General features: G+C 36.7%; 1 protein-coding gene across 1 annotated transcript in view; it reads right to left on the reverse strand.

Moving 5' to 3' along the window:
- Reck (Reversion-inducing-cysteine-rich protein with kazal motifs) overlaps positions 1-13,155 on the reverse strand; it is a 101,707-nt gene that overhangs the window by 22,868 nt on the left and 65,684 nt on the right. The window contains exons 6-7 of the mRNA XM_068226718.1: positions 7,807-8,083; positions 1,510-1,799 (exon numbers count right to left, since the gene is read on the reverse strand). Of these exons, the coding sequence (XP_068082819.1) occupies positions 1,510-1,799; positions 7,807-8,083 (567 nt within the window). The remainder of the gene's footprint in view (positions 1-1,509; positions 1,800-7,806; positions 8,084-13,155) is intronic.

Here is a 13,155-nt window from a genome sequence, read left to right on the forward strand (position 1 = left end):
AAACGTTTCCACCTTTTCAATACTAAAATATATTCACAAAATTATAAATTACATGGTACTAGTTTTGACCCATCTAGGGGTCATCATCAGCCGTATTGGAGCAAAGATCACTTTTGGCGAAATCCTAAGAAAATGTTATTTTAAAGAATAACAAGTGAAATGAGATGTTATTATGGTAATAGTTAATAATACAAGGAATATACATACTAAGAGGTTTTTAACAAAGAATAAAGTATAAATGGGGTGTTGTAAAAATTATAATCATGGAAATCAGTAAGTTCTTGTATTGAAATGACATATATAAAATTATATATGGCTTAGGAAGAAGGCTTAAGGTGGGGCTGAAGGGTGCGGGAGAAAGTGTAATTGTCTTGGAAAAGTACCTTTGATTAAATTTAGGATTGAGTTTAGGTTGGCTGCATTATTGTTTCTGAGGAAAGTGATAAATAGATCGAAGAGTATGTTGGGTTTCTCAGAGATTTCATTGAGATTGTGACTGGCATTAAAGTATTGGTCTAGGTGTATGTAGTAATTTTCCATTATGTTGAGTAAAGGGCCCTTGTTTGCAAACGCAATAAAATACAACAGGTTTTCAGCCATCGGCCAACACATGCAAGATTATAACCATAATTTCACCAATATTGAACAAGACATGGACATCCTCGTATTAGCAACATCTCATTTCACTTGTTATTCTTTAAAATAATATTTTCTTAGGATTTCGCCAAAAGTGATCTTTGCTCCAATACGGCTGATGATGACCCCTAGATGGGTCGAAACTAGTACCGTGTAATTTATAATTTTGTGAATATATTTTAGTATTGAAAAGGTGGAAACGTTTACGTTGTTATTATTATTACTTATATATTGGTTCATTTATTTGTAGTCGAACCGTCAAATAGGTTTAAAAACGTGTGTTGGAACTGACACTTTAAATGTTGTGAAAAATCTTGTAAGAGTGCTGATATTGAGGCAGTCAGAGTTTGAAGAATTGGAATGTACCCAGCTATTGCTTATTTATCAGTTATTTACAGAATTGCCGAGCAGATGTAAAAAACGTGTTAGTCCTGATACCTTTTGTGATTTATGTATTTGTTTGATCTGATGATGAATCCAATAGAATCGAAACTATTCTATAAATGATACATATTATATAATGAGTTGAATGGTGGAACATCCCTCAACTGATACCTATCATATAAGTCAAACGTCAACAAGGAAATGAAAGTTACAAATTATGATTGCTCTGTTTGTAAATATAAAATTTAGTAAATGTTATGGCTAGAACAAGTGTATAATTTCATAGACAGCTGAATTCTGATATCCTGTTTTCAGAGGATAAAAGAAAGAGATCTAAAATCAGAGAATCAGTAGATCTCAAATAATATAAATATAAAATAATCAACAATTACTGTAATAGGCTTACACTTTCCTTTTCATGTTTTTAAGGTCTAGTGAAAGCGTAAGATAGAAGTTAAATCACAATTAAGCTGAATAATGTCAACTGACCTGGCGTACACTGATATGGCAAACAGGGTCGACCTGGTGCACAGTTTCTGTTGATGGCGCACACCTCGCTGCTGTTACAAGGACTCTCTCCCTTACACGGCAGAGTCACCTCATCCTGAGGCTGGCGGTATGGGTTGGTGCTGGGCTCCAAGAAAGGCTTCAGTGAGATGCATGGAGTACTTGGGTTATCAGGAGACAGCAGAGCACACAGCGAGGCTGCAGTGTGGCCATGACCACGAGGCATTCTCGACCAGTCCATGCATTCACTTAGGAGTTCATAGCAATCTTCACTGCAATGATACAGTTATGACATAATCAAAACTCTGTTTGTCTTCAATTTAAAATCATTTCCAAGGCAATGTTTTACAAATCATGCAGTAAGATCTGCCGCAACTTGGAATAAAGAGGTGCCAATGTAGTGCAAGAAGGTTTTATACTCGTCCTATTATATACCTATCTAATACATTAAAATTCACAACAACCTATATGTTTACTTCCCATTTTAAAATAATAAATACTCCTTTTGAGAACAAATTATTTTCGGCCAGTAGTAAACAGTAAGCAAGTAAAGTCTATGCTCTTTGCTGATGACATTGTAGTTTGGGGAGATAATGAAGAGGAAGAACAGACACAAGTTGATTTATGGAATAAGGAGATAAGAAATTTTGGAATGAAGATCAGTACTGCGAAAAGTAAGACTTTGATCATGATGAAAAGTAACAGAAAATCCAGAAGAGTGATAAAAATAGGAAATGAACCTCTTGAAGTAGTGAAAAATTTTTAATATTTGGGCAGCATGCCACAAGATGGAAATTTGGATGAAGAAATTGATTTAAGAATACAGCAGTCTGCAAGTTTCTACCATTGGGTGAGCGACATTGTATGGAACAAAGAGGTGCCAATGAAGTGCAAGAAGGTTTTATACTCGTCCTATTATAAACCTATACTGAACTATGCTTCAGCAGCCTGGGCGCTGACTAAGCTGAACCAAAGTAAAATATAAGCAGCTGAAATGAGGTTCTTGAGGGGCAAGCAGGGAAAGACAAGACGAGATAGAATATGAAATGAGGAAATAAGGAGAAGCGTGGGAGTGTGTAAACTTCAAGAAGAGAGTGATATAGCAAAGCTAAAATGGTTTGGACACATGATGAGAATGCCAGGAGAAAGAATACCAAAGAGAACATTCATGGATACAGAGACTGCAAAGAGGCCTAGGGGACATCCTAGAATGAGATGGAGGAGCTCTGTTGTGGACTGTATTACAAATAGAGGAGTCGATAGCAATAAAGTGGAGGGCTTTGGTAAACTACCCTACCCAGAGGGAATCTGGAAAAGGGAATGGAAGAAGAAGAAGAAGAACGAGGAGGAAAAGAAACCCATTACTACTCTTTGAATTGATAGTGCCCACATTCACAATCATGTTTGCAGCTCTTGGAAACAAAATATGAAATAGTTTTATCACAGTTGTTACTTTCTGTGGAGTGAAAGTGTATTTACATTGTTTGATTGTGAATTTTCAGTGAAAAAGTGTGAATCGGTTTTACAGGTTTGAGAAATGGCAGTAGAATACATTAATATTAATGGGGAATTGATTCCTTATTCCCATAGGAGTGGGTCCTTGTCTTTTACAGGCCCTTTCATTTCTCATGTATAAAACCCTAGTAATAACAAGAGAAATTCAAGAGTCAATTGTCGAGTATGTCACAGAAAAATGTAATGATTTTCTATTACGTGTCACGATACCTTTGATCATAATTCAGTCATCAATGATCTGCATTTAGAGCGGTCACCCAGGTGGCTGATTCCCTATCAGTTGTTTACCTCATATTTACATTTATTTATAATTGTCTACCTAGCTTTTTCTTAAATATTTTCAACGAACTTGGAAATTTATCAAACATTGTCCTCTTGAATTTCAACTTTATCATATTTTGATCTTTCCTACTTAAAAGCTCCACTCAAGCTCATTCTTCTACTTATGTCATTCCACACCAACTCACCACTGACAGCTTGAAAAATTTAACTGATGATGCCCTCAATGAAGGGCGAAACATGTCTCAAGTGGAATCAATAATAAATTCCTAAATTGTAAAATTTATATGTATTGAATAGGTGACAAAACAAACCTTTTAGCATCCTACATAAAATATCGCTTAGTCGAGCATCTCGTCTCCTTACCACTAAGTCTTCCCACCCCAAAGTTTGCAACATTCTCGTAACATTACTCCTTTATCAGAAATCACTCAGAACAAACCGTGCTTCTTTCCTTCGTATTTTTTCCACTTCTCATATCAAGTAGTCCTGGTGAGGGTCCCATACAATAGAGCCATACTCTAACTTCGGTCTTACCAGAAACTTATATGCCCTTTCCTTTACATCCTTACTTGTCATCATCATCATTTCCCTTTATCCAGCTGTGGCCGGATAGGGGTAAATATGGTTCCTCTCCACTTTCTTCAGTCTTTCCACCACTCCTCCTCCAACACTGTGTCCAGTCCAGGTTTCTTCTATAATACTGCGTTGTATTGCAACCTTCCATCTCAATCGTGGTCGTCCATGCCTCTCCTTCCCTGCATCCATACTACAACCCCTAAATACTCTCATAACCATGTGAAGGGTTAACTACCTCGTTAATATGATTACCCCAATGAAGATCCTTATATAAACACCTAGGTACTTACATTGTTCCACAGGAGGTACTATCACACCATCAACACAATAATTAAAACTACTTTGGTTTAGCGCTCTTTTTAAGACAAAACCTCATAGATATGTATGGTAAAATAGAAACAGGAAGATTGAATTTAATCAGAAATAATCAAAAGCAATTATGAGCAGAAGACTATATTTACTTAAACGTTGCTGTAAGAAGACAAGATATTAACGCTGATCAATTAGGTTGACTGGTTATGCTGTCATAATTTTTTACTGGAGTTCCACGATATATGCATGAGCATACTCGAGATGCCACGACATATGTCCATCATTATGGCAGTCCTGATTTGTTAGTAACTTTCACTTGCAATCCTAAGCAGAAGAAAATTTCAGAAGCATAATGGAACAGGCAAAAGTCCTTCAATCATCATGACATTAATGCTAGGTATTTTGTTTCAAAGTAAAGAAGCTGATGGATCTATTGCTCAAAGGACATTTATTTGGAGAATTGCATTACTACATGTATTTAGTAGAGTAGCAAAAGCACGGCTTACCTCACATTTACATGCTACTGTGATAGAATGAGCGTATCTCTCCTAATAAGACGAATAATTATATAAGCACAGAAATTTCAGATCCTGAACGTGACCCACTTCTTTACAATACTGTTGTATCCAATATGAGACACGGACCATGCAGTGCTTTAAATCCTAATGGTCCGTGCATGAAATATGGTCAATGCATTCAAAGATAACCTTGCCCGTTTATTAAGGAAACTCAAAAAGGATATGGAGTCTTGGTTGTAGGTGGCTCCACATCATTTCCATAAATAAATCAGCCCTCATGGATAACAGGTTTATTTACAAAGATACCACATACAGTTTACTTTTGCATATAAAATACATTGCGATACATTGATTATACCGAGACACAAAGAAATGTGATGCTCATGCCCATACGCACTCGACGCCGCCGAATGATGCTAGTCGAAGAAGCTACACCCTGATGCAATGTTGCATCGTGCACAAGGGTGCGTTCTGTATGTGGAGTGAGTTCATTCTTCCCAATGCTGCCACAAGGAGATGATGGTTATCCGCTATACCACCGACTATGTCAAGTTTTACCATAAATATCAATGGAATTGAACTGTATACAGACATGCCAACTTTCAAAAGTGAAAAATCAAGAGGAAATTTCGCAGCGAATCGCAACGTATTATGACACATCACCGATGGCAGGACATGTACAAATTCATTATAATTCAATACATTAACAATTCTATTTGCTCATATATATATTTTCCATCATTTACAAGTGAATACTAAATACTGGACATACCTGAACTGTAGGAACATGTGACTTCTTATCCTTCAACATGGTGATCACATTAAGACTAATTGTTGTTCAACACACCAGTAGCTGACTTAGCCTTCTTCAGAAACTTGGAACTAAATTTTTGCTCAAAGCACTTGCCTTGCTGAACTGATTTCAAGGTTAAAAGTTTCTCCAAAGTTTGTTCAGACAGCAAGGATCTGAACTGTGTTTTTGTCTTTGTGACTCTGCTAAAAATCCTTTCACATTCTGCATTGCTATGTGGAATTGATAAAATAGCAAGCATCACCTTAGAGAGTCTGCCGTGCGTAGAGGCGCGCGGCTGTGAGCTTGCATCCGGGAGATAGTAGGTTCGAATCCCACTATCGGCAGCCCTGAAGATGGTTTTCCGTGGTTTCCCATTTTCACACCAGGCAAATGCTGGGGCTGTACCTTAATTAAGGCCACGGCCGCTTCCTTCCAACTCCTAGGCCTTTCCTATCCCATCGTCGCCATAAGACCTATCTGTGTCGGTGCGACATAAAAGCCCCTAGCAGAGAGTCTGTCATATTTAAGTACACCATCAGCTGATTTCATCTGACATACCAATGCCCATTGAACATCAATTCTTCCTTTTGCCAGATCTGTTTCTTCAAGCTGAAAGTTACAGAACTGGGAGTGCAGAATATCAGTTTCTTCATCCAAATGTTCCGTTTCACTAGTCAAAATGTTCGGACACTTGTTTATGAAAAATCTAAGGCTAGAAAATGATGCCTTACATATAGCAGAAATATTTGCAACTTCTGAATTAATTAAAACTTCAAACTACAATTTTCGCCCTTTCTTCCATGCACATTTCTGTAATGATAGCCGCTGTTTTCATTCTAGCACACCCATATCGTTTAACGATTTCCGAATCAGGAAACATTTTGCGAAACAAAGGTCGTGCGTGATCGGCACAATTTACAGGCAGGTTATTTTCTACTATAAATGACGTAAATAACACCTCAGCATTTGTCACAGGATTTACATCTTGGTTTTTACATGAAAAGTTCAGTTTCTGGTTTCTTTCTACACACTGAACACTCTCCTTTTGTTTTTTTGTTTGCATGTGCTTGAGTATATCGCATTTCCCGCCATGTGCAACTGCAAAGTCAAACCTACATATAGTACAGAATGTGAACGTTGGTCCCTTTCTGGATTCATTCAAACACGGAAACTCTTCCCTATAAGCACTTTTAAACACTGGATCATATTTCTTTTTTTGACATTTTGGCCAAAACAAATATGAAGGCACAACACCAGCACTTCTGCTGGTCTTGCCCCGTGTAGAACGACTATATTTCTGAGGTTAGGTTACTCCAAAGAGAATGTTACTCGCTTGACTCGCTTGCAAAGAGAATGACTGTATTATAGACCAAAGAGCAGCACATGACTGGCCAGCGTGCCCCGTACTGCCATCTGGTATCATTATTAGAACTACTATCGACCAGCCATACTCAGCCATATATCGATAGAACGAGGAAATCCGCGGAAGTTTAAAATAATACGAAAATTACGGATATTGCTCTGAAAATTGGGAGATCGGACGCGGAGATCGGGAGGAACGATGAAAAATCGGGAGTCTCCCGCTCAAATCGGGAGACTTGGCACGTCTGTGTATAATAAGTAGATGGAACCTTTCAGCTTTGTTCTATCATGAATTCTGGATGCTCACATAAACATAGGACACAGTAGATCTGTCCATTCTATTAAATAGGTTTACAAGTATGTCAGTAAAGGAAGCTATCAAGCAGTTCTTGCTCTTGAGAATGGATGAGCTCAAATTGTATGAAAGTGGTTGTTCTGAGACCGTGTAGAAAATTTTTTGTTTTCCAATTCATGAAAAGTGTCCAGTTGTCATCCACCTTGCTGCAAACCTTGAAAATGGATAACAAGTATACTTTACAATTTACCTGAGAAAATAAGTAACCCACCTCAGGCGACACTTTATATAATGCGAAAATTAATCATTTTGCATGAACTTTGATGTACACTGAGGTTCCTTTTATTATGCCCGGACAGCTAAAATGCAATGGGCAAGAAAGAAGTGTGGAAAAAATTATTATGGCTGGCCTGGCATGAAAAAAAGATACAGCTCTAGGGAGACTATACACCATCCATCCAAACTATCAAAATAACTGCTGCCAGCATGAGTGCCTATGTAAAGCATTACTTGAAACCATACTCAAATAAATATAAAACAACTAGAACTGTTTCAGCTCTGCAAAAGAAAGTTAGGCACATAATTTGGTGGGGATATTTTAAAAAAACTAGAAAGTGACTTCATACCTGCATATTCTGTTGGCATGAGAGTGAGGGTGGCAGGGTTTGATCTGTAGCGTACATGCCACAGCTTTCCATCTGAGAGGATTACAGGTTGATATGTTGCGAACTGGAAGCTGTAGACCAGGTAAACCTAGTGAGCCCATCTGCTGCCACAGAGCTACATCGTAACGAGCAGCATCATCAGCCTGACGGTTGCAGCTTCGAAACAGCTCCGTAGGACGGTTGTTGAAGTTCGTACAGTAATTGAGCCCCTCACAGCCTAGTTCACATGGTTCTTCCACTGAAAACAAAGCCAGTTTGATTTCTTACAACCCTTTACTAAACAAAGCCTGATCCTCAAATGCAATTCAGATTTCTCAGCCTTTTCTTTTTCATGTAGAAAGGCTAATTGTCCTTGATATTTATGTAAAATTTGCAATAATATTCAAGGTCATTTATAGAGACAGAAACCAGAAGAAAAGTCCAAAACAGAAATGGTCAATTTAATCATTGTTGCACAGCCATACAGTGTGTAACAATAAGTTATAGCTAAACTTTTGTGCCATTTCACCGTTCTATAGTTACTATATTTGGAACAAAAATGGCGCTTCGGCTATTAGCGGGTCAGAATAAAAACAATTAACAGCTGTATGAACTGAAGAGATGATAAATTCAACCGGCAATCACAGAAGGAATTTTTTTTTAGAAGGCAGTGCGAAAGAATGACGAGAGCGGATTATTTAAATCGATTATTGAAAAAAAAGTCTTCCATTAGAGAAAGGATTCTTATTTGAGCACTACACCAAGAAAGACGGAATCGCGTAAAGAAACCCAGTAATAATTGGAGATTTTGGTCTACTGTTAGAGATAAGATCAAGTCCACGATAACCCGCCGAACACCAGCTGTAATTGACATATACGTGAGATAAAAGACCAGCTGATAAGAAACGTCAAGTTGGAGCTTCACTACGTCACGGTTGGGCTCGGAACATTTTATTTGCCCGATACTGCATAACATCAAGAGAGCTGAAGTAAACCGAACAGAGTGCAATCTTTAAAGCACGTAATATTCACAACGTTTCGGCGAGCAAGGCAGTTTGAAACAAGAAGATATTTAGAGTCTTATAGGCAAATTAAGCGGAACAGAAAACAAATATACTGACCACATTAGCATTACTAAGCAGATTACCATGTATAAATCCACTAATGCCTTGTATTATTCTGTCCTTGATGCAATGAAGGCCATCATGATCTTCTAAGAAGCTGAGGCGAGGACTACTCTGGCTATGGTAACGCTTGACGAGATGAATGATCCAGGAGGATAGTAGTCAGCTGTGATGACGAGATGATTCCTTGTTACTTAAGCCGAACCAGGGAGCAAGACCTACCATCCCATGACGATCAACAGCGAGATGGAAGCCAGATCCAATAAGCAAAGATAAGTCCCCATTTAAGTCGTATCGTAAGTAGAAAACCTTATTCTTTGGGTTAATGTATAATATTTGTAGTGACATTTTGTGTGCGTAATTAATATACGTGTGTGTGTTCACAAGGAAATAGGTATTCATCCAAAGTTACCGTAAATTCCAAACATAGGCGTTAAAGTACCAGTGAAATGCCGTTCGTAAGTTTGTCAATATGATAGTGGAGAAGTGATTGATATTGTTCATAATTTGTTGTCAGTGAAATATTAGAGTAATATGAGGAACCTAATATTTATATGCATGATGGTTTTGACTAATAGCAAGCGTAAAGATCGTATTTAGGGAGTATTACAAGGAAATTTGATGGCACAATTTTAAGGTTACAGTGTACTATTTATTTGATACTATGACAGTAATGGTAATGAATATATATATATGTGCAGGTGATAGTACATATGTTGTGTTTTGATGGAATGAGTGCTTCAATTATAAATGCTACGCGATAATGGAAGTGTTAAATAATGAATATAGTTAGCATATGAGTTGCTAGTGTATTTTGATGGTGATAGTTACTGTTATTTAAGGTGTCGGTCATAGTATTTCTTCGAGAAATGGTAGTATGTGTGGGTTGCACATGCTAAGGTGTCGGTAGTGAAATGTACTGTTTCTGATCGCTATTTTATTCCCTAATATATATATGATGCGGTTTAGGATACGATCTTAATGCCATCACTAAAGAATTAATTGAATAAGTAGGATCTTCGAAGAGCCAAGAGATCACTTACATAAACATTTAGACCTTCACTGACATAATTACGACTGTTTTCATATATATTCTCACTTACGGCAAGTCAGCTTACGATTTATTTATTTTCTTTTGGAGCAATATTAGTCATCACTGGTAACTTAGACTTTCATATGTGGATTTTAGATGAGGATAGAGTCTTCCTATGTGTCAGTTTTTCCACACATGGTATTTCGTTGGAATAGTAATCGTAATGTACTTGGAAATGTTATGGTAAGTCATATACGCACTTTAGCTGGAATTTAACCATGAATTAAAGGAATAATTGAATAATTTAGCAATGTAATCCTTACGATGGAAATAATTTGAAAATGCTTACGACTTAAAGTGGACTTAGTTTTGCTTATATGGAGGCTAATTGATACAAAATATGAAACATTGAACAAATTGAAACTTCGAATAGAGTAAATACCTAAGGATCAGACAGTAATCTTTTCACTCGATTTTTCTATTGTGCGTGGACATTGAGATGAACAGTTTTCAACTGAGTGATATACATTTCTGTAATTGTATGTGAATTTAATTCAGGCAATTGAATCTTGATGATTTCGAGAAGCAACTTAGTATAATATTCAGAGATTCCAGATCTTAATTAATTAATTAATTAATTAATTGAGTCATTAATTATTGGCCAATTTCTTTGCGTTTTCCTCATTTTCCAATTGAACTTTAATTTGAATTGTATATAGTAGGAAGATAGTTTATTTTACTTAGAGCTTTCGGATGCATCCAAATAATTCTTTCATTACAAACATTATAATAATTATAATTATTGCAATTGTCCAACTTTTTCAATTATGTTGAGTAATTTTACTTATTATGTAATTTAATTATTTTTCTTTTCATTTCAATCCCTTGGAAACTACTTAGTTAGAATACAATTTTTCGATAGGCTAAGATTATGAGTCAGATGAATAAGGCCTAAGTTCATTTATTTATTTATTTATCAGAGGTTTCCCAAACCTATTTCTTCAAGACAACATCAATATATTATTGAGAAACTGATTGAATAGGAAACCTGCTATACTGTATAAAAGATTTTCAAGGTAATCAACGTTTATTCCAATTCATCCATAAATCAATTTATGAATAAAAGCTGAGTAGAGTAATATTGAATTCTTTCAATGTCTGCTTAGAATAAGTACTAGATATAAGTTTGGAATGATTAATTTTCATTGCGATCATGATGATATCATGTAGGGTGTTCTTGGCAAGCCACGATAATCTGATTTTTGCGATAAATTTTGGTATCAAAAATATACGGTAACCGACTAATAGCGTGTTGAAGACGTTCATCTACGTAGGTTGGTATTTACCGTAGGCCGTCGGTATTCTTTCTCACGCGGAACTCATAACCCAAGAATTTTCGGCAGATGAAAGTATTATCAAGAGCTAGTCTGGAAACTCGTGTAGTCAACCTGGACGCGGGATGGTACATGTAGTTAATTGGCTGCCCAACTGCGGGGCAATTCTAGAGAAAGACACCGTGGCAGTAAAGGGTCGCCAAAACTTGTAGTTAAATTGGTGCCATGCGAAATGAGGTAAAGGTGTACACGAATGGTCGCCATTTGTAGTTAAATTGTCGCCCATACGCGTAGCAAATAGAGAAAGACACCGTGGGAGTAATCTGTGGCAAATATAGAGGGACACTGTGGAGCAGAATGTTGCTAAAACATGTAGTAATTGATGCCGCAATAGTGGAATAATTCAAGAGAAAAACACCGTGGGAGAGAGATGTTGGTTATCAAACCATATTCATATGAAGCTACGTCATATTCAGAATGAAGAGAAAGATATTAAGGTCAAGAAATGGAGTTGTTGAGTATTGTAGAATTACACAAACATGTGGCAATTTCAAATTTTACTGAAAGAGCCTTGATAAGAAGGAAAGGTATATTTTAGGAGTTGATTCACAGAAGATTTTGAATGTAGGGACCAGATGATGGAGTGAAAATGGAGGTATCATGCAAAATTTAGTCATATCTGATAAAAAAAAATTGTCGTTTGACCAGATATTATATTGGGATCGAAGAAAGCACAGCAGAACAATGGACTGTGAAATTGAATAGATGCCCAATAATAATAATAATCAGAAGTAAAAGGGGAGAGAAACGGATGGATGAGAGGAAGAAAATATTTCAGGATGGCTGGAAATAATCGAATTTCTGTCCAGAGGAAGCTGAAGTAGAATATGAGGACTTTATAATTGTAAATATAAAACATTGTAAATGGATATAAGGGATGTTACTAACATGTTGGTCACCATTTATTATGAAATAACTTAGATATAGGAAGTAGATGATAAGTTGAGTTATTTGAATTTTTTTTTTAATTATTTAGGCCAGAATTAGGATTTGGAATCTTAGTCATTAAGGTAAATGTTTCATATTTTGTGGAGTAATTGGGTCATCCTCGTAAGCAAAGCCTAGTCAGAGTGGTTAAGCCTATATTTAAGCATTGTATCAGTACAGTTGAGTGAGTAAGGATAAGAATATTTGTGAATATTAAACTATAGAGGAATTAGGGCAGAATTAGAGTATTTTCTGAAATAATAGAGAATTCGGAGATAATACGTAAAAGTAAAGATGTCAACATTGAGTCAATTAAAAGCACAATTTGAAGAGTACCAGAGAGTACAGGAGGAGAAGCAAGAAAAATACCAGAAAGAGCAGAAAGAAGAGCGACAGGGAATGTTGCAAGCTATAAAGCAAATGATGGAAGAAAACCGAAAGCGCGATAAGGAAGAACAGGAAGAGAAGGAGAGAAAACAGAAGGAGGAACAGGAAGAAAAGGAGAAGAGACAGGAAGAGAAGGAGAGAAAACAGAAGGAGGAACAGGAAGAAAAGGAGAAGAGGCAGGAAGAGAAGGAGAGAAAACAGAAGGAAGAACAGGAAGAGAAGGAGAGGAAGCAAGAAGAAAAACATAAACAAATGATAGAAGAAATTATTAATAAACAGGAAGAAAAGGAGAAGAGGCAGGAAGAGAAGGAGAGAAAACAGAAGGAAGAACAGGAAGAGAAGGAGAGAAAACAGAAGGAAGAACAGGAAGAGAAGGAGAGAAAACAGAAGGAAGAACAGGAAGAGAAGGAGAGGAAGCAAGAAGAGAAACAGAAGCAAATGATGGAAGAAATTATTAGTAAACAGG

The sequence above is a fragment of the Anabrus simplex genome, chromosome 1, assembly GCF_040414725.1.
Source record: "Anabrus simplex isolate iqAnaSimp1 chromosome 1, ASM4041472v1, whole genome shotgun sequence".
NCBI classification, from domain to species: domain Eukaryota; kingdom Metazoa; phylum Arthropoda; class Insecta; order Orthoptera; family Tettigoniidae; genus Anabrus; species Anabrus simplex.